General features: G+C 48.5%; 1 protein-coding gene across 2 annotated transcripts in view; it reads left to right on the top strand.

Moving 5' to 3' along the window:
- The window catches only part of LOC307246489 (prickle-like protein 1), a 36260-nt gene that overhangs the window by 1543 nt on the left and 12217 nt on the right, over positions 1-22500 (top strand). The window contains exon 1 of one of the 2 annotated variants that reach the window (XM_080022424.1): positions 17659-17735. The exons of the other annotated variant lie outside the window; for it this stretch is intronic. Coding sequence (XP_079878550.1) covers positions 17721-17735 — 15 coding nt within the window. The 5' untranslated portion in view covers positions 17659-17720. Of the gene's footprint in view, positions 1-17658; positions 17736-22500 lie in introns of those variants that run through there. 2 annotated transcript variants of the gene reach the window in all.

Below are 22500 nucleotides of genomic sequence, written 5' to 3'. Positions count from 1 at the left end.
TAGTTAGCTGATCCCGGCCCGGCGGAGGATCAGGTGACTGGGGGTGTCTTCCCCTCCGTGTGGGGCCGAGCGGCCATGGTCTCTACTGGGGGCATGCATATTGATATGCTAAACCCCTGTTAATAAGTATGTGACGTTATGTGTGCGTGCCAGTGTATGTGTGTGTGTGTTTGTGTGTGTGTGCGCATAAGCAATAAAGCTGACCGTACTCAAATCCACGAGAAGTCCACCGAGTTAAGCTGCTGTTAATTGGTCAGCCATTCAAACCCCCACAGGAAGAGTGGAGCGGCGCGGCAGTTCGGGTGACGGCCATGCCTGGCCTGGCTGCTGACCGCTTTTGTACGTATGTATCATTGGTTACAATGACGAAAGTGCTCTGTGATCGGCCACGTGCTGCACAGAGGGAAGCTCGAGAGCGCTTTGGGGGACAGCTAGAGGACAATGTTGGACGTGGATCACGCGGGGGGGGGGGGGGAGCCATGATTTTGTATCTTTTTTTCGGACGTTTTTTTTTTCGGCGTGTAGAGAGAGGTAACGAGGGGTTCTCCTCTGTCTGGCCTGGAGTTCAGAGCGCCAGTGCTCACGTAGACCGGCTTTGACGGAATGAATAACGGTTACCGTGCCCCCGGGGAACGCCGTCACCGCGTCCTCGGCGCTCGGCTCTCCGCGTCCTGCCTTTCGAGAGGACCCCGCCCGGCTCGCGATTTCGGTCCTAAATCGCCGTGGACGGCGGCCTGCCATGATCAGAACCATGAGGCCTCATCCGACGGACCTCGATCCTCCATATGCAACCCTGATCCCCGTCCTCCGTCGGTGCGTGTTATTTTTTTATTTTATTTTATTTTTTACCGCCGGAGGAAATCCAGCCTGGAGATTGTTTTGATATTGTTGGACGGCCTCCTGGAAAACCTTTTTGCTCAACGACTGGGGGGTATTTTGGATATGGACCCGTTGGCTCCGCGGCGCGGGTCCTCGGCTAAAACACCTCCTCTGATTACACCGGGAGAACTGTCCAACGGTTTCGGGGCACACAGGCGTCCAGTGTCTCCCGTTTGAAGTCGGCGAGGAGGGCTCCGAAATGCGAGATTTTGTTTTTACTTTCAAAGTGTTTGCTCGGCGTGCGTTTACAACATATGATGCATTTTGTGACCACCTAAGATTAGTGAAGCATCTTAAGTTCTGCGGTTTCCGAAAATGAAATGATTCAGGTTTTGATTTTCCTTTCACTGGTGGCACATACATGATAGATAGACGCCGGCGCTACATTTTTTACTCTGGTGTCTGGTCGGAGCACTGAAAGCTTCATAAGCTTCAATCGCTCCACACATATGGAACGGCTTCGCCGCTCGCCAAATATGATTTTCTGTTTCGGTGGAGCCGTGTTTGTACCGGGCAGCTTCCATGGATTACTTGTGTTGCAGTGTTTGGGTTGGAGCACGACTTGGCGTGAGATTAAATAAGCCCGTACGAAACATAAACATAGGTATAATGTTGTGTGTGTGTGTGTGTGTGTGTGTCTGTTTGTGTTTGTGTGTGTGTGTGTGTGTGTGTGTGTGTGTGTGTGTGTATGTGTCTCTGTGCATGTGTGAGTGCGCATGTGTGCGTGTGTGTGTATGTGTGTGTGTGTGTGTGTGTGTGTGTATGTGTTAGTGAGAGACCTGCAGAGTCTATAGATACGTGTGTGACTGTTTGTGTTTGTAGGTGTGTAATAGTGAGGCTAGGTGTGTGTGTGTGTGTGTGTGTGCACCCATGTGTGTGTGTGTCTGTGTGCGTGTGTGTGTGTGTGTGTGTGTGTGTGTATGTTTGTGTGTGTGAGCGAAAGAGAAAGCTGGAGAGTCTATAGATACGTGTGACTGTGTTTTTGGTGTGTATTAGTGAGGCTCTGTGTGTGTATGTGTGCGTGCGTGCGTGCCTGCGTGCGTGCGTGCGTGCGTGCGTGTGGCTATATGTCTGTATCACCTCCATCCATTACTAAGTCAAAACCGCTGTGTGTGTCCCTCTGTCAGCCTAATACCTCACACACACACAGACGTGTTTGTACGGCGATACAGGAATTAATCAGGCACCCAGGTGTGTAAATCACTCCAGACCTCCAAAAAAAAAACCAGACACACACACACACACACATACACACACATGCGTACGCACAAACCCATAAACACTTATAACATTTGTAACTTTCCAAGCGGCCTTTCCCCACGCAGTTCTGTTTCAGGGCAAAAAGTGGAGCCAAGTTGGAACTGGGACGGTGTACAATGGAAATTAGTAAAGCTTGGAGGCACAGAAACCAATTAAAGCATCATCAATGGCACCTTTACTTCATCGCTCATTTCTCAAAAACTCAACATAAACCTGTCCAAACTTCCAAGGGATTTGATTTCCTCGTAATCGCGACGAATAGCGGAAAAAAAAGGCTTTGAAGCTGCCAGTTCCTTGCCAGCCGGTTCCCGCTCGGCCCCCGGTGCCTCGGACGCCCCGGGCTGACGGACGCGCGTTCGGCGTCCGCGCTCCCGCGCCGACCGCCTCCGCCGCGGAGGTAGCGGTAACGGTCGAGGCTGGGGCGAGAACCCTAATCATCCTCCCTCCGCTCGTTGCGTGGTCAGGGGCCCGGGCCCCCGGGAGGCCGCGCTGGCTCCGCCAACCTGCTATTACGGTCGGCGCTGCGGTCGGGGAAAAGTAATCCGGGGCTTAGAGGACTATCAGACGCTGACTGATGGACCCTGGAAGTCGCGGCCCCCGCTGCATTCTGTGTCAAAGCTTGTAAGGGAACTCCGGCGAAGCTGCCCGCAGCACTTGCTAAACGGTGCACCGCGGCGGTGGTGGTCTGGAGGGTTCCCGCCGCGCGGCTGTAAGTGAGAGCCTATTTGGCACCACCTTAATTACCGATACACATATCTCTATTTGATGATGATTAAAGACAGACACACACACACACAGACACACACACACACGCACACACACACACACACACACACACACACACACAAACACACACACACACACACACACACACACACACATCGGCCCAGACGCTGCCTGTCGCCAAGCGCAGCGGCATAGGAGACATTAAAGGTGATAATTATTAGAGCATAATAATTAAAAGGCTTTTAAGCTCATGCAAAGATAAATAGTATAGATAGACGCGGTCTCATTTTGAGGGGGCTTGCTAACTGTGTGGCAACCGCAAACTGATCCCCCCGGGGGCCGATGGAACAAAGTGCCGCAAATGATCACTTTCGGCGCTCGAGCAAAACATAAAAGCTCTCATTAGATAGATATATCATTATATACAGTGTATCATTAGAATTTAGTTGATGGCGCATCGTGCAAAGTCCAAGTATTTGACTTTTTCGTTATGGAAACCACGGAGGTTTTGGTTCGGGAATGAGATTTGGGTTTTTTGAAAAGGGGTCAGCGCGCGTATCCGAAATCCCGTCCAGAACGCCGCTCTCGTGCGGTTGGCGTTGAATTACCCCCGCCCCCCCGCCCCGGGGGTTACGACGGAGCTCCCGAATCAAATATCACCAAAACTCCGACTCAATCAGGAACCTCCGGATGTGAAGTTAAAGGCCGTTTTCTTTTTTTCTCCCTCCCTCCCTCCCTCCGCCCGGACTCACTGTTGCTGACTTTCCCCTCCAAAATTGCGTCTCGTTCTATTTCCGGCTAGGATGAGTTCTCAGCCGACGTCCTCTGTGTCGTTCCGGCGTTACCCGACGCCCTATTCTTTCACTTTCTCATATTACCTGTCGCCGTGAGGTAATGTCCATTAAACAATGAAGAAACACGCTTTTGTTCAGTCTCATTGGTTAATTTTAAGTTCTTTCAGGAGGCCACTGGTCTGTCAAGTCGTTGAATAGGAAGTTACGTTAAAGTGGTAATCCATAACGTTGACTCCGTTGGGTGGATTGCACTAAGCCCCAGAATTACATTCAAAGCTGCCAAAAAAAAGAAGTAAAAATAAGAAAATCAACATCCTGTCTTACCCTTGCCTTCTCTAATACGGTCACTTTCTCAGTGGATTTCATCCATGCTGGGACAGGCGGACCCCGCCACCAACAACGGAAACAGCATATAGAGGAACACATGCATAACGCAAATACGTTGAATGATGTTTCTTGTAAAAGTGCTAGCTATTTATGCCATCAAATACGGGTTTTTTTTTTTTTTTCAACAAAATGTTAATGAGTGGTTTTCCACTTTAATTTTTCCACTTGAAGACACATTTTCTTCTGTATCTCTCTCCCTCTCTCTCTCTCTCTCTCTCTCTCTCTCTCTCTCTCTCTCCACCACCACTCCCCCTTTCTCCCATGGCTGTGTGCGGGGTGGTCTCTCCTGCGTCCCCCTATCTTTTGCTTCATCGCTATTGTGTTTGCCAGCTGTCCCTGGGGAACGCCGACATCTGATTGGTCCGGCGGATAAACGTCCCGGCCTGCCTCGCTGCCACCCAGTCTGAGGAAATTGCTCGTTATGATAAGTGTTTTCTAGGCGAAAGCGCTCCAAAAAGCAGAGCTTTTTCACGCCGTCCCCTCAGAAAAAAAAGAGTCCATATTTTCCGCCTTACGCTGTATGTTCGTTCGAACAGGCCGTCTCTGCGACGGGGAGCGGGACCTCCTCACGGGGCTCGTCTCGTCCAGAATAACGTCAGTCACCAGACGGCCGGTTAAAGTGAATTCAATTTGTCCGTACACAACCAAACCGTGTCGGACATCTTGGAGGGGTGTGTTTGCTGTTAGGAAAGTATTTCTTCCCCGTTCTAATGAGAGGTATAGGCTCTGTCTTATTCCACCGCAGGCCTGTCTCACTCCCCTTAAACCAGCTCCGACTGCTTTCGTGGCTTTTTTTTTTTTTTTTTTTTCTCGCTCTTTGTGGCTTGTAATCAAGTGCCGGCGTATCCCCGTGCCAGGACGGGCCCGTCTCCCCGCAAAACGGAGGGAGGGGGCACGCGAAAGATACAGCGCTCACCTCTGGTGGTGAGCTGATGAAAGCTCGGGGGCTTTCCGAGCGCTCGTCGCAAAAACACCCCCAAAAAACAATACAAACAGCGGTTTGACGGTCCTCTCTGTTTTTTCGGCTCGATAGGATCTGCCGGGCGTATTCTCTCTCTCCCCGCCTGTGAAGGAGAGCTTAAATTGGCACTTGCATTAATGAGGTAGTAAATAAATGTCTTTTGTGTTTACACTAATGACCTCAAAAACCAGACAGTAAACTGGGGGGCTAAATTGCATCGGGGAGACTTTCATTATCCCTGGCAAGCCACCCGTGAAATCCAACATGTGAGGGCTTGCTTGTGTGTTTGTGTGTGTGTGTGTGTGTGTGTGTGTGTGTGTGTGCGCGTGTGCGCGTGTGTATGCGTGTGTGCACGCGGCATGCATTGGTGCTCGAAGGCATTTGTTTGTTTGTTTGTTGTTTTTTTTCTGTGCATGCAAGACCTTATATCTGCATTGGCAAGTATCTGTGTGTGTGTGTGTGTGTGCGTGCGCGCGTGCGTGTGCGCGTGCGTCCGTGTGCGTGCAGCAGGGGCCCCGGTGAAAGCCCTTCTGGAATCCCCCCCAGGGCCCTCAGACATCTGGTTGCGGATGGAGAGCTTATATCTCCCGGTTCTGCGTCCCCCCGTTAAGCCCGCTGGAAGCCGCCGCCGTGCACATCATTACAAGCCTCCTCCGGCTCGGCGCGGAACTGCGATGAAACCCTATCGTTTGGTTCGGTGGGGGGCACAAATATGCTGTTTTTTTTATCCCTCCGCCGCTTCCTCCTTCGTCTCTCCGCGTCGCCCATCTGTTGCAGATTAGGCCTTGGTGTGTGCGTGCGTGCGCGCGCGTGCGTGCGTGTGTGTGTGTGTGTGTGTGCGTGTGTGTGTGTGTGTGTGTGTGTGTGTGTGTGTGTGTGTGTGTGTGGAGCGCCGGGTCCGTCGCCGAGCGGGGCTGATAGTAAACCTCCGAGGGGTTTAAGTCTGAACTGTCAGGTAGGTCTGAATTAACAGAGAGGCCAACTGAGGATATGGCTGGCTGAAAGTGAAGGAGGGGTCGGGGAAGGAGGAGAGGGAGAGCGAGAGAGAGCGAGAGAGAGAGAGAGAGAGAGAGAGAGAGAGAGAGCGAGAGAGAGAGAAAGAGAGGGTAGGAGAGCCACACGGTGAAAATAGGAAATGGGGAGGAAATGGGAGCGGGAGAAAGGAGGGAAGACAATGCGCTGGGAGGAAAAGCGACGGGGGGAGAGATGCGTTGGAGCAATTAGACACAAAGAGCGAGAGGGACCCCAAAAAACACCCGTGAACCTCGACCAAAGAAAGAATGAGAGGAAGATGGAGCTCCTACGTTCGTCTGTCTGCCCGCCAACCTCAGGCCGGTGTGGAATGCCGCAGTGGCGACGAGCCGGGGTCCGCCGCCGCGTTTTTCCGCCCGTTTCCTTTCTGGAAGTGCGTCTGGACATGCGTCTGACACGTGGGTTCAATATCTGTCGCCCTCGCGGGATCCCGCGACCCCAGCCGCCCCGAGAAAAAAAAACGCCCGCGATTTCCCGCAATGCCGCCGAGCCGATATCCGCGGTTCCTATCCCCCCCCCCCCCCCCCCCCCCCTTTTTTTTTTTTCCTTTCGTCTCTCACGCGTGTAGTCTCAGGATCCCCGGGGGTCCTTCCAGAGGTTCCCGGAGGTCCCTTTAGTAAACCTTTACACCGTGATGTCATTTGCAAGACGTTCGTACGGTTAGAGAATGTACTTTTGTTTTTTTTGTTTTGACTCCAACTATAGTAGCGACGGGTATGGGATCATCTGGGATAATTCATATCTAACAACAAAGAAAATGGTTTCAAGTCAGGTCTCTTGCCTGTTGCGTATCAAACGGAGGCTCTTTGATATGGAAAAAAGATTCACTGGTCTATTCAACACTCTGCGTGTGGGCTACATTACATTACATTACATTTAGTCATTTAGCAGACGCTTTTATCCAAAGCGACTTACAAGGGAGAATAACATTCAAGCTACAATCTTCTTGTTTTGTCTTGTTGGTTGGCAGTCGGTAACTGCGTGTGTGTGATTGCATACGTTTGTGTGTGTGTGTGTGTGCGCGCGCGCGTGTATCTGTGTTTTCTTTCCGGCTGACTGATGTCCCGTCACCCCAGGGGCCCGTCATTTGGCCCCTGTGTACACAAACTGTGCCCTGGCTTATATCGTTTATCGAGTATGCATCAGAGGATTAATCAGCCGCGATCATCCCGGCGGCCGTGACGCGTCCCCCCCCCTCTCTCTCGCGTGACACTTCATCACCCACTCTCACGCACTTTTTTTGATTTGTCACCCGGAGGAGGAGCCCCGTCGCCGCAAAAAAAAGTCGACAACCGCGCCGCCCCCCGCGCTCAAAACGCGCGACTTGCGCCGTAAATCACTTTTTTCCGGAGTGTTTTCTTTTCCGTGCGTCAGTTAGATCGATGGCCTCGATAGCGTTAGAGTGTGGAATGCAAATTACCAAGAAGCGTCGGCCCCGACTCGACTCGACCGGGGCCAGGAAAAACAAAACGATTTCTTGAAAAGGTGCAGCTGGACCGTCTCTCGTCCCATTTACAGGAATAAGAGACAAAGCGGTTCCTTATCTCTGGATTATTTTTATTATTATGACTGTTATTCCAGGCCGCCTGCCTTCCATTTGGGCCTTATCGCAACTGGGCCGCCGGACTGAGCCATTCATATCGGGGCTGTTTGTTTTAAACTGTTGCTGCCTCCACTTTCCCCCCTGCTCCGCGTGAGCCTTCCCTCCAAACCAGCAGCTTCTTGTCATTCTCCTGCTTTCTTCTTCTTCCTTTTCTTTCCCTTCTCGGTCTTTTTCCTCTCCTCCTCTTCCTCCTCCTCCTCCTCCTCCTCGTCCTCTTCCTTCTCAGGGGCCTTCTTAGTGATTTGGAGGCCCCCGGGCAGGACCGATGTGGGACCCTTCTCCAAAGAAAAAATATTTTGAGGGAGCTCTTCTATCTATCTATCTATCTATCTGTCTGTCTGTCTGTCTGTCTGTCTGTCTGTCTCTCTGTCTGTCTGTCTCTCTGTCCGTCCGTCCGGCCGTCCGTCCGTCCGTCTGTCCGTCTGTCTGTATATCTATCTATCTGTCTGTCTGTCTGTCTGTCTGTCTATCTATCTATCTATCTATCTATCAGTAGTGCGAGAAGTACATAGTAGGGTGTGTTTAAAAGCACCAGGGTCAAGCATGAAGGAGTCTTGATGGTTCAGAGACGCCGTCGCAAGTTCAGGCGAAGTTCGGCAAAAGAGATAAGTCGTTGAAAGAGAAGTCGTTGGGCGTCGGACGACTTGAGGCCCCGACGCCCGGTGGAGCGCTCCAACGCCGGCAGCGCACGCGCACGCTCAACAGCGCCCGGAGAGCGGGGCTGAGCGTGAGGGCGACCCCGGTGGAGCTGCGTGCCCAGAACGCGTGTGCCGATGTTGGGTGGGTGGCCTGTTCAAATCGGCCCTGGTAGCCACAACAACAAATCTCCCTCAGGTGGTCTCCCAAACCCCGGCCCCCAGGAACTCCATGCTCGGAGGAGTCTGCTTTCCGAGGGAAAGTTTGGAGGAGCGGCCTGGCTAAGTCCCTAACAATCAGTTTCTGAGCGGTTCCAAAACTTCCACCGTGCAGGGCTTTCTCTTAGAAACCCCCCCCCCCCCCCACCGCCGTCTTTCCCGGAGGCCGGGAGTGGAGGCCGGGAGAGGAGGCCCTGCGGGCACGTTCTGGGTGCGGGGTAACAACACCATCGCACCATCGGGTCGCCTTCACACTCCTGACCCCCCTGCTCTCCGGGTGCTTTTATGCATTTTGAGTATTGTATTCAATGCGTGTGTTGTAGGACCTAGATATGGAGGAAAATAGTTTATCGCAGCAACTATGGGTCATTTCCTCCTCTACTTGTCCTTCTTTTTTAAATTTCTTCTTCTCCTCCTCCTCCTCATAGGACTCCATCATCCGCGTCTTCTCCACCCTCCCTCTTTTCCCCTCCTCCTTCTTCTTCCCGTATCTTCTCTTTTCACTTTTCTTTATATTCTTCTCCTCCTTGTTCCTCATTCTCATCTTTTTGCCCCTCTCCCCCTCCTCCTCCTCCTCCATCTTCTTCTCCTCTCTTTCTTCTCCTCCTCCTCCTCCTCCTCCTCCTCCTCTCCTTCTAAATTTAAACAAGTAACACACTCACACCGACTGGCTTTTTTCAGCCTCATTAAGGCTGCATTAAAGCCCGAACGCATGGACGCACGCACGCACGCAGGCACGCGCGCACGCACACGCACACACACACACACACACACACACACACACACACACACACACACACACACACACACACACACACTACCTCACCTTTCATTGTAGTGGTTACAGTGACCTCTGGGGCTCTATTAAAAAAGGAATGCATCACTTAACAATATCAAATTAGATGTCTGAGCGTGTGTGTGTGTGTGTGTGTGTGTGTGTGTGTGTACGTGTGTGTGTGTGTGTACATGTGTGTGTATAGGTGGGGGGGTACAAACGTCTAATAAAACCTTGGTGGAAACTGCAGAGTGATGTTAAGGATAGCATGGCACGCACACACACACACACACATACACACACACACACACACACACACACACTACAAACACACACTCTTCACAGAATCCGCCTCCCTAAACATAACGATAACTCTCTTGCTGTTGATTGTCGTGGAAATTCTAATACGTCGAAACTATAAAACGCAACAAAAACCATGAGAACCCAGCAGCATTGGAGTATAACACAGATTGCTCTTCATTGAGCTCAAGAGAAGGCGTCTCACACACTCTGGAGCACTCAAGAGGAGCTCTGACATTTCTTTGTCCACGGTGGCTTTTTCAAAAGAATCCAGGACTCAACCCCATGAAAGGAGCCCTTCAGTTGGACAGCAAAGCCTCATATGATTGTGATATTGATAATGTTCTTACTGTTTGGGAGCGGCGGGTTCGCCACACGGGACGGGGGACGTGCCTCCCCGGGGGTCAGTCTGAGAATTAGGGACAGTCCTTGGAGCCAGAAATCACATTCCCAGGCCACTCGTCACAAAGAGACAACATACTGTACGTCATCACAAGGCGTCACGCGGCCACACGCTCTGCACTCTCATACGCGCAGACGCGGCCGTTTTGGAAGATTCAGTTGTACAGTTGTTGTCAGTCATTTTCCATCACATGATCTTTCTCGTTTCCTTTCTGCCACCGCTCTGCCCCCCCTTAGACACACACACGCACGCACACACACATGCACACACACACACACACACACACACACACACACACACACACACACACACTGCTGTTTCACTAACTAGGCATTAGAGCTCTGTGACGGTGCGTTACTCATTTAGAGTCCAGGTTCCTCTGTGAACTGTGTGTGTGTGCGTGCGTATGCGCGTGTGTGCACGTGTGCGTGTGTGTGTGTGTGTGTCTGTGTGTGTGTGTGTGTTTGACAGAGTGTGTGACAGAGCTCGCTCGTTTCATGCTAATTCCCCCGTGTTCTTCACACTCTGCTGGCAGGGAGGAGGGTCAAACCTGGTCCTGTTTTGCTAAAAGGCCCCCACGGTTTTATCTCCACTCACTTGTTATCTGACAACTAAGTAGGCGCAGGTTTCAACTAGTAAGCCTGGGAATGTTGATCTCAGAAGGAAGGGAGCCTGAGATTTTGGGGGAATTGGTCACAGTTAAAAAAGGCGTTGGAGCCAATAAGCAATTCATTCAATAAATGCAATATTGTACATTGGATATCCAGCGTAGAGCGGTCGTACAACTGAAAGGTGGTAATACCCACACGATAAAGAACACCATTTTTTTTTTATTAATCAGTAACTTAAACGACTTATATAACATAAAACAATTGTCCCTATGTGCTTATTCCTTGTCGGAATATCTTTGCGGGCAAAGATTTAATTAAAAAGTGCAAATGGACCCATGAATTAAACATTTAATTCTTACCATAGTGCCTTTCAGAGATAGATATAACAGATATATTCTAAAATGGAGTTATGTTTCCAATTGCAGGGTGAGATGCTGCCCCAGTTATTCCAAAAAGATTCGTAGCCAAGGGGGTATTTTATCTTGGCAAGGTCTTTGGCAGTCCTCGCCCACTCAAGTGGAGACATTCATGAGTAGCTCAAGTGAGTTGTGCCAGTTCAAATTAAGATATTACCGGCTGCCTCTTGACATGTACAGTATATTACAAGCCTCTGCCCCCGTCTCGTGGAGCCTATTAACCTTGAAATAGCATTATTCCCCAACATACACAAATCTGGCTCAGGAGACGCATAGGGATTTAATGGAAATCCACTCAAATCACAGAATAATTCCCAACATATCACAGGATACAAGCAGAACCTTAAGACGGATAAAGATTGACAGATACACAGTGCATATGGCACGGATTAGTGGCCCTCGGGAGCGAGTTGTCATTTTCAAACGATATGTGTGCAGGAATTAAGTTATCCACTTTCTGACAAAGTGGGTAATGTTTTTTGCAAAGAAGAAAAAAAGAGGCCTTGAAGGACAAGACATGACATTGATGTAAAATGTTGCACGTGTTGCAATATGAAGCACATTATTTAAAAGCAAACGCACAGGGTTAACTTGAATTCAAACTTTACACATACTCGTCCCATCTGAGGGAATGCATCGCAAGTGTTGCTGAGCCGGACAACTCCGTGTCACGGCCTTTACTTCCGCAAGACAAACGAGACTCAGACAGCCTTATCCACGTTATGATAAAATGCATTCACTGAGTAAGGATGCATGCTTGGCGTTCAAAGGTTTCCTGTCTAGCCAGGGAGGAGACTTGTAAAAATACAGGGTCAGCAAAAGGTGACAGTGATAAAAAAAAAAAAACCTCCTACATGTAGGGTCCAATCTGCAGGGCTAATTCCCACCCCCACGGGGGGGCGGCGTTGTGGTTATGACTCCTGCCCCCGTGATATGAGGAGACGTGAGGGTCACCTTCTCAAACAATAAACTCCAGCATCTAGTATAGACATTAATAGATGTACTTGCGTTCTCATAAAATAAATAATTGGATATAAAGAAATAATAACAAAAATCGTTAAAATTGAAACATAGTTTCTATATACTGTTTTTAGATATGTAATGTATGTATTTTTTTTTTTACTTTTATATATATTTTTAGTGTATATTTTGCTCACAAATTATTTCGTTTTTATATTAAATAATATAAAAAAAAATCCTAAATAAAAAATAAAAATTCATAATAAATCAGCGGTTATATTTAGGTATCAGGTCAGGTAACGCTTACATTTTTTTATCACTGATAATATTTTTTTGATTTGTTTAAGGTGGAGGTAATGGCCCGCCAACCACACACGCCTGTAACTTCAGGTGAACGGGTGACCTTTTCTTCCCGGCGCTTCGCTGTCAAGAATTACCAAATAAAATCAATCGCTGAGCTGCCGCACCTCGGCCCATCCCTCGCCCCGTATTTCTCATCACAGGTAGTCGACAATTTCCTGGTTTTCACTGCTCCGCCTTTATGGCTCCGCCCATTGTTCTGGAGGTGATCCGGTAACACCTCGTGGCGGTTAGCAAACATAATCCCGGTGTTTTATTGTGAGGTCCAATCACACTCGACTGGTTATGATGCCTCGGGGTGTCGAGGAATGTTAACGCGGAACCGGCAAGAACGCCTTGCCACGGCTTCGTGGCGCGGACACGCCGCGGCGGGGCCCTCTTAATGTGCCATTGAGTCAGCCCCATTAGCGGGGGCCAGAGATCTGTTTCCTGGTGTGAATGGCTGCTGAGAATAAATGTCAGCGTGTGAATGGGGCTGAATGGGCAATGATAATGGATGCGAAACGAGATGGGGATCTCGGATCTTTGTGTCGAGGAAGTCGGAGTGTGTTTGTCAAAGGGAGCGATCATGTCGAGTAGGAAGGTGTTCGAGTAACGTTTCCCTTTTGACAAAGGAGAGGGAATCCAGATATGAAATGCATTATATCCGTCCCGTTGCTTCATAGACAACCAACAACTAAAACAGTCACAGGTATATTTGGCATACATGGTCTCACAGGCGTCGCTGCTTCATGTAGTGCTATACCAACAGTAGGCATCAGCACTACAGAACACTACGAATAAACATTCAACGCGTAGGTGTGGCTGAGGAGCCGTGAATGGAAGGTGATTTGCATGGCAATGGAAGCCTGTCGGGGCGGTGTCCTCCGGCGAGGCGTCGGGCTGTTCCGTCCAGGGTACCGCCGGGTCATGGCTCCCGCAGGGGGGTGTTTGTCCCGGCTTGCCGACTTTGGTTCACTGGCTGCTTGTTATTTGTCCCTAATGTACATTTTGGTGTTAAGCTTGTGACTTGAGCCATTCCACAGTGACTTATAATGAGTGACCGGATTAGGGATGAGAGCCTCACTCAACGGCGCACCGACGGGGCACATGGCTGTTGGTGGACACAGTGCCCAGTGAACAACCTACTGTTTACATTTTCACTAGGCCTGGTTTCCAGGATAAGATAACTAAGATAACTTTGTACTGTTCACACCGTCCCCGCCCCCTCCATCTTTGCACACAATCATTCTCAGCATCAGCCTGTTCAATGAAGTGTCCCAGCTATGTTTCTCACAGATCAATGCCCTTCTGCCGGATTCAACACGCTCAGGCATGCCACCGATGATGCCACATTACCAAGGAACAGACCGTTGTTGCACATGACATGCAAGTTTAACACTTGCTTCACCTCCATTTACCTTACATACTGGTGCGCCGTCGTGTTTCCAGCGTTGGGGACCAAAGTTGTGGGTGCTACGGGCGGCTCCCGGATGTGAGGGGCGAAGCGAGGGAAATTGCAATTGTACAGTCGCCCGAGGGTCCTTGGAGCGATAAATGCACAAACGGGCACCTTGTCACGGTTAAAATATACATTATTTGAACACCCTGAGCGCGCCTTTGTATGCGTTTGTGCACTCGCTGTGAGTGTGTGCAGTTTAAGTTACTTGTAACTGAGGTCCACGTGTAAGTATACGGGTGTGTGTGCGTGTATGTGTGCGTGTGTGCTTTTGTGGGGACGCGCCATTTGTCCATCATGTATTTTTGTTTGCAAGCACTGGGGTTAAAGGTCATTGCATAAACCCTCCATTAGTTAGTAGCTGCTTATCAGTGTAGGACATGTGAATGCAACCCGGCGTCATCCATTCACCCTGCGTCCAGTGGCTTGGCAGGGTGCTGAAATATTGTCTCAGCATCACAAAGGCAGTTTGGGGGAAAGGCCAACCTGGTTTACAATGGAAAGAGGGGAAGCTACAGGAAATGCACCCTAGGTGTTTCAACATAACTTCCTGCTGCTACAAGAAAGGTACTCCGACGAATTTGAGTGAAAATGTTTAAAGGCCGGAGAGCTTGGACTGGGACGTTTTGTAACTTGAGAACCTTAAAACGCATCCAAAGGGGTTTTCTTTTTGGAGAGGACGGAAGGGGGAAGAAGACTTAAGATGTGGATCTTGGTCTCTGACCCCTTCTCCCTATTTCTCCGGCTCTCCTTTTTTGGAGGGAAGGGCGAGAGACAGCAAGGTCAACCACCGCTTCTGCGTTTTGTAAAAGGCACATGTGTCCCTGGCCACAAGCCCAGGCCCAATCTGAAAGGCCAATATCTGCCTATTGTCTGAGAAAAAAGCCACCGGTCTCGGGATCTCAGGGCCTGCCTATTCAAATTACCACGTTTCTCACTGGCTCCTGGTTGTGCACTTTTTTTAATCCAGCGTCTGTCAATTTAATGCCATGCACAAACAGGGATTTTTGCATTAGGTTCTCCTCTCCACAACCTCACCTGAAATAAGATTTAGACATACCCCGATAAATATCTCCCGTCGGAAATTCAATGCATGTCTTTCTGGGCAAAGACAAAGTGGCTTTCACAAAGCTGAGCCAAGACCCCTGAAAAACTTGGGAGCTTTTCTGAAAGTTTTTTTTCCCGCCGACAAGAGTTGCCAAGCTGCCTCTCTCTCTCTCTCTCTCTCTCTCTCTCTCTCTCTCTCTCCTCTCTCTCTCTCTTTCTATTACCCTCTTTGTGCTTGGAAATGCTTTGGCACGCACGCGGAGAAACCTATGCTGCCGAAACCACACGGAGCATCTCATATGTGTGCTCATGCATCATCTCTTGATCTACCTTTTCATCTGTTGCCTGCGTTCTCCCCTTGCTGCTCTCTCCCTCTCTACGCCGCCATCCTGGCAACCACTCAAAATAAGCATCACAAAAACATCGCCGACATAGGACTGTGCTCAGGCCTCCTAATAGTTAGCGACGCAAGACTCGCAAACGATTCGTCTGCAGCGAACAAATCCTGAGAGTCGCTCCAGCGAAAGGATATCGATTAGTACAACTTTGCAATTTTGATCTTGCAATGCAAGATCTGGTTTCAGTTATTTGTCGAAGCGCAATATGAAACATTTTCACGGCACACCTGGTGAGCTCTCGTGGCACAGTGGTCGGAAAGCCCTGCTCTCAGCCACTTGGTTGACGGAGTCACGGTGGTGATGCATTTGCAGCAAGTTATTGGCCATGTGACAAACAGCTCTGTTGCTGCTCTTTGCAGTCGTCCGACGGCGTTGTCAGGGGGGAGAGGGGGGCTTTTGTCGGCCGGACAATTGCGTAAACTCATTTGTCACTTAGGCCCTTTAAATGAAGCCATCGCCGCTTTTCAACCTCTCACAATGACGGATGGCGTGGAGCTTGTCCAAATAAATCACGCCGAACCTCCTCTGGTACGTCAAGTGAATGCGCTGTGTATGTCGTTCACCGTTTTGTATGATTTGGCTTTGCAAACTGAAATTTTGCCAGAATAATAAGATGAATTACATTGGTTTTTTTTAGCATTTATATCTAATAGTACAGGTAAAAAAATATATAAATTGTCAAGCCCTCTAGAATTATTTTACTACTTTACGCTGTTCTCAAAAGTAATGCTGTTCAGTCCGTTGTTATAAGGCATCTCATATTTGAATTGAACCTTCTTTATCTTGAACAGTAGTCAAGACTTCCGTGAGACGCAGTGTCCTTCTTCCACAATGACATCATTGTGACTCAGCTGAAGTGAGAGATGAACGCCAGGGACCCCACTCCTCCCATTCAGAACATGAGAATACGAAAGTGTTTGCCTGAGTGTGTGTGTGTGTGTGTGTGTGTGTGTGTGTGTGTGTGTGTGTGTGTGTGTGTGTGTGTGTGTGTGTGTGTGTGTATGAAAGGATACCCCAGATCAGTTCACTGAAGTCATATTTACAATATTAAAAGTTAAAAACCTTGATCTAATTATAATTTATTAATACCTTTAATATGGACATTGTACCAAAGCTTATGGTATATCAACTAAGGACTTACTTTCAATTTTAGTTAAATAGAGTTTGGTTAATTATTATTATTATTATTATTATTATTATTATTGTTATTATGTGTCAGAGGGGGAGGAGAAACATCACCATCAAACTGTATTAAATTCTATAGCAATCTCCTTGTTCAGTTGATCTATATTGTTGATCAAGCGACAGCAGAGGAAGAGCCCCCACACGTAAATAGAAATGAATGTCACAAATGCACGGCGCATAATGTAATATAACAAACAAGATAATTAATGACACAGCTTTAAATAGGATGGTGCTGGGACGGAAGATGCATCTGGACATTATACAGATGGATAGATAGATAGATAGATAGATAGATAGATAGATAGATAGATGGATAGATAGATAGATAGATAGATAGATAGATAGATAGATAGATAGATAGATAGATAGATAGATAGATAGATAGATAGATAGATAGATAGATAGACAGACAGACAGACAGACAGACAGATAGATGGATATATGGATAAATAGATGGATGAATAGATGGATAGACGGATAGATGGATAGGTAGGTAGGTAGGTAGGTAGGTATGTACAAACAAACAAGTCAAACAGTCAACTGACTTTTTGGGATTGTGTTGCCATGTAGGGGGGATGTGGGGGGATGTGGGGGTCGTTGCTGGTGTTGCATTGGTCAAGGAAGGAGCTTAAAGTTTGGGGGGGTTGGTGTTATTGACTCTGCAGGGTTTGTGTGTGTGTGTGTGTGTGCGTGTGTATGTGTGTACATGTGCGTGCGCGCTTGCGTGTGTGTGTGTGTGTGTGTGTGTGTGTGTGTGTGTGTGTGTGTGTGTGAAAGTCTATGACGGGCATGGCGACACTGCTGGTGTGGTGGGGTGTTGCTGTTAGAAGGGGGATAGTAATGAGGGAGGGGCCAGCAGAGCTCGACTACCCCTGAGAACACACACACACACACACACACCCACACACGCTCACACACCCAAACCTGCAGACAGACACACTCCCAACACACGCTCGCTTGCTCACTCAACTCCACACTCTCAGTGGAGCCAGAGACACTGAAGCCTAACCCGTCCCTCTGTTTGGACCACCACATAGCATGACTAAATGAGGAACCCTCCCTCCATCTGGAAAGCAACCCCTTTGGTTCCGACTCCGTCACAGAGAACCCACGACGGATCGCGGTGGGTTCCTGCGGGAGGATTTTTTTTCGTGAGCGCTTTCCTGGACTTCTTGGTTGCAGCTGGGATCCTCTGCACCGGACATGTGATGCCGAGCCATGTACAGTAGCCGGGGTGTGAGAGCTTCAACCGGGGGAGCCTTGAAGTGGCCGAAAGACTTCTGAGCGAGAAAGAGATAAAGAGAGAGAGAGAGGGAGAGAGAGAGAGGAGCATGCTTTTCCTTCAGGTAAGACCAAAAGAAGCTCCAGGAGGACTGACTTTGTCGTGGGGCGTGACGTTACTTGCCGTGGCGAGGGAAAAAAAAACAAGAAAAAAAAAACGGGCAGGTTACGCCAAACTTCCACTTAGAGAGTTTACAGTAGACGTGTTTGCGAGGCGGCACCGGCAGGGCAGAGTGTTGAAAGAGCCGAAGAGAGGCTGGTCGGCGGAGCTAAGCTGCAGATTACAGCGCTGTGTGGGAATAGTTGACAGGTCACAAGTGATAGTGGGTGTGTATTGGTGTTTGTGTGTGGACAAGACTTGCGTCTAATCTCCGTGTCTGCTTGTGCTTTGGCTTGTCTGGAAATATTTGCGTGTGTGTGTGTGTGTGTGTGTGTGTGTGTGCGCATGTGTGTGTGTGTGTGTGTGTGTGTGTGTGTGTGTGTGCGTGTGTGTGCGTGTGTGTGCGTGTGTGTGTGTGTGTGTGTGCGTGCGTGCGTGCGTGTGTGTGTGTCATCGCATGCCTGTTGGGGCTGGGCGATATCGGGATATGAGACGAGGCACCGTCTGGGATTTTGGTTGGTATTGTGGTGATACAGTTAATTGTCGTCTTTCAGGCTGCTTTACAGTAAATTAATGCCATTTTCGGACTTCATAGACTCTTCTACCGGCTCTAATCCACGCCTCTACCTGCTTGGTCATGAAAATTCACATGCCTAATGATTGTTTCTCGAATATTTATTGTGTGTAAATATCTTATGAAAGCAGCGTATCATCAAATCGTCCATATCGAGGTATTCCTACAAAATACCGTCACATTTGATTGAGCCAATTTCACCCACCCGATAGAGAATCTGCACAGTGTATATATATATATATATATATGTACATATAATGCGAGTGAACTTGTGTGTGTTTTGAGAGTGTATGTGTGTGTGTGAGAGTGTGTGTTTTGCACGCGTGGACGCAGGTGGTCCCACTCAATCTGTTTTAATTCTCCAGCGCACCCCATGACACCCATTTGGCCTTAGAATAACACTCCTCAGCAGCCACAGAGGGACAACCTTGGCCCTTTAAACTCCACAATTTAATGATTTTCCTAAAGTGACCCCCATGGCATTTTGGAAAAACATATATATATATTTTTTTTATGCTCTTGTTTTCCTTTGAGCAGTTTTGATTTGAGGGTCGAAAGGGTCCACCCAGCCCAGTGCACCCCTACCTGCAGCTTTAATTGCAGGCGACTATAGCGATGTGGATCGCAGCTTTGTGGATTTTAATGCGGCAATAACAACACACGCTGGCGCAGAAAGTCGGGATTCGTGTGTCGCCGAAATCTGGGAAAGTCGTATGACGCTCTGTGTTTGCTCGCCTGAGATGGTGTTCAGTTGAAAAGGGCTCTATTTGACTAACTAATTCCTCTGGACTCAACCAGCTGAGGAAAGCCCCTTTAGAAGTGTCAGTTAACCCTGTGCGTGCGTGTGTGCGCGTGTGTGTGTGTGTGTGTGTGTGTGTGTGTGTGTGTGTGTGTTTGTAGGGGGGTGGGTCGGTGGGGGGGGGCGCAGTCATCCGTTAGCTCTCTACATCTGGTCCGTGTTTACTCAGACCCAATGTTGTGACTCCTTAAATGCCTTTTTCAAAAAAAAAAAAAAAAAAAAGTTTCCCTTTTTAACCCCCTCAGCCTCCCATCTCACGTCTCTCTCTCTCGCTCTCTCTCTCTCGCCGCAGCCTTGGCCCCGGCCCTATAGAGGGGGGGAACCGGCGGTGGACATTTTGTTTTTTTGTTTTCGACAAAGACGGACATTGTGTTATTGCCAAGGGGTGACAAGGTGTAATGTGAGTTGCTGTTTGTGTGAGTGTGTGTGTGTGCACACGTGTGTGTGTGTGTTGGCTCAGGACACACACACACACACACACACACACGCTCAACTTCTGAGGAGCGAGACAACAGTTTTGTTGGTTTGTCCCAAGAGTGGTGGGGTGGGGCGGGGGGGGGGGCCGCAGACAAGGTGTTGATTATTGCTCCGTAAAGTTAAAGCGACCAATGAGGGACCTTCACCCCCAGGTGAAACATTTGGTTTTGGCCGAACACGACGGAGGTTTATCCCTCCACCGGCGTCACCGAGGTAAAAGCTTGGGCGCCACGCGGCCGAGGTGTCACGCGCTCATTCTCCATGTGAGTTCAGAGGTCAAATCTCTATGTATCCTGATAATAAATGACACGAGGCCGCGGGTCTAGACGTCGGGGGTTTCTTGGCGTTTTCGAACCGTGGCAAATGGCCGCCCTCGCGCAGAGTCACACGTTCACATAATGTTATCAATCAGCGAGCCGGCGGTTTCCATGCTTCAGGGATTGCATTATTTTACTGGAACGCGGCCATGAAGACAACCGTCAACTGTATTGCGGTATTATGTTAACGAAAAATCCCATATAATATCTCGTCTCACATCACGATATCGATTACGTCCGTGAACAGCCATGCGTCTTTGAGCGAGGCAACCCCGCCTGCTCATTTCGTCGCACATCATTCAGGAGTCAGTTGAAAAATTTGAAGCCGAAACTTGTTCAATCGCGATATTGTTTTCATTTCTAGTTCCTGGAAAACACTGAAACCCAGTTTTGGAACCACTCTCTGGCTCCCCCGGGTCCGGGATCCGTGAGAGCGGCTTGTCAGAGTCAGAGATATCATTATCTGTCCCGCCATAAAAACCTGATGGATTAGTCACTTAACAACAAAGCAGCACCCAGTGCACCCCTGGCCCGGCGATAAGGGGGCCTCGGTTTGAATTTTAACAGCGTCCGCAGTCTGCGATGAAGCTCGGCGTGTTGGAGGCTCCAAGGCGAGACTGTTTGAATGGGAATTGCAACTGTATTCTAATTTGCGGCGGCGACTGCCATTGTTTTTTAATGGGGTGACAGTGAGCATGGTGATTATTTGGAAACAGTCACATCCCTGCTACGACAATGAAATAATAATAGACTGGGTGACTGAGTTGCTGAGGATACTTGGAGGAATGAGCTGAGATTCTGAATTATTATTGATGTCGGCAAGACAACAAACCCAATAGAAACAGAATTTGACCACTTATCACTTGTCACTTATAGGCTAAATTAATATTGGATTGAATTGGTTTATTTTGGCAAAACAACAAAGAAATAACATAAACGGATCATATATATATATTAGATATATCTAAAATAAAATGGTAAAATAAATAAATAAATCACATAAAATAAATAAACAAACAAACAAACATATAAAACAAACAAATACATAAACAAACACACAAACAAACAAATAAATAAAGAAACAAACTAATAAATACATAAATAAATGAATAGATTAAATAAATAAACAAATAATAATAATGATGATTATTATTATACATTCTGTTTCTTTAGGGACATTACATTTTCTTCTTCTATATCTCACATGATAGGAGGCTGGGAGGAAGCCCGGTGCTATTCACATGATCACTGACTATTATGACTACTGTCATTGGAAGCTCACCAGCCATCAAGTGCTCAATATTATCTCCTCATAGCATCTCCATTGTCTTCCAATCAAGCCCGCCAGAAGTTTGGCGGGGGCGTGTGAAGTTACTGTTTTGACCCAAACAAGGTCTATTCTGGTCCCAATTTGCACGTCAAAGAGGCATTTAAAAACAGACCGGGCCTTTTTCGACACCTCAAGACCAAAGCACTGTTATCCGGCGTTTGGTGGTGTTGGGGCGTGGGGGGGAGGGGGAGGGGGTCTCTCTAAAGAACATCGCTCGCGAGATAAGAGAGCTACCGCTGGAGTGGAGGCACGCAGAGAGGAGACTGATTAATCTCCATGGAAAAAAACAGCCCGAGTTCTTATCAGCTCGTAAAGGTAATAAACAGCCCGGTTCGGGAAAGGCTACCGAAAACGCGCCGCTTTTCGGATTGCGTGGATGTGGAAGTAGAGCCGGGCGTGGTAACCGTATCAAAACTTCTGGCTTCCCTTTTGTGAAGGGACAGGAGGTTAAAAAGTACAACAAAAATGTACAAATACATTTTTATGATGGAAATACTAATTGTAGGCACGTCCAGGAAAAACGTATTTTCACCGATTTTGGCACAACGTCGGTGAAGATTCTCCACCGCGGCGAGGTCCATTTCATACGGTTTTCCCTGATCAGGTCCCGTTCCACCGCATGAAAAGAAAAAACAAAAAAAAAAAACGCATCAAAGCGTCAAATCAGTTCCGTTCTCTCCACGCAGTAACATCTGCACAAAGAGCGCTTTGTTCGCACAAAGGAACCTTCACACCGGTGTTCAAGCTCTGGTGATCGCGCCACGTGCACGGGGCGAGAAATTTTCCCCTCGCAGCGCTGCACTACAATTACAGTTTATTAGACCTCTCCTCCGACATCCAAGCAGAGAGACGGTCATATTCAGCCCCCCCGGGTGCCTATCCCCGCGCTGCTCGCCCTCTCCCTCTCTCTCTCATGCGTGTTTCGACCTGTTTGAATAAATATATATGTTCAAAAAAAACAAAAAAACCTCTTAACCTGGGCGAGGCCAGAGGTCTCTAACGTGTAATGCTCGGTGCGCTACGGGGCAAGTGGGCGGTGCGTAGACCCGTACCTTCCCAGTAGTTGACGTTGTTTAATGGACACCTACTCTGCAAAACCGTCGGTGCACCAATCCCTACGCAGTCCGTGCCACTTTCATGGGGGATTTTGTTTAACCCGGGTACATTTTTCCGTTGCTTACATTTAACTCGCCGTGCCCTCTGCGACGGTATGAGTAATACATTTCGATTTCA

Source organism: Zeus faber, assembly GCF_960531495.2.
Source record: "Zeus faber genome assembly, chromosome: 21".
Lineage (NCBI taxonomy): Eukaryota > Metazoa > Chordata > Actinopteri > Zeiformes > Zeidae > Zeus > Zeus faber.
The sequence above is the reverse complement of the archived record's forward strand: the minus strand, read 5'-3'. Positions and strand labels throughout refer to the sequence as shown.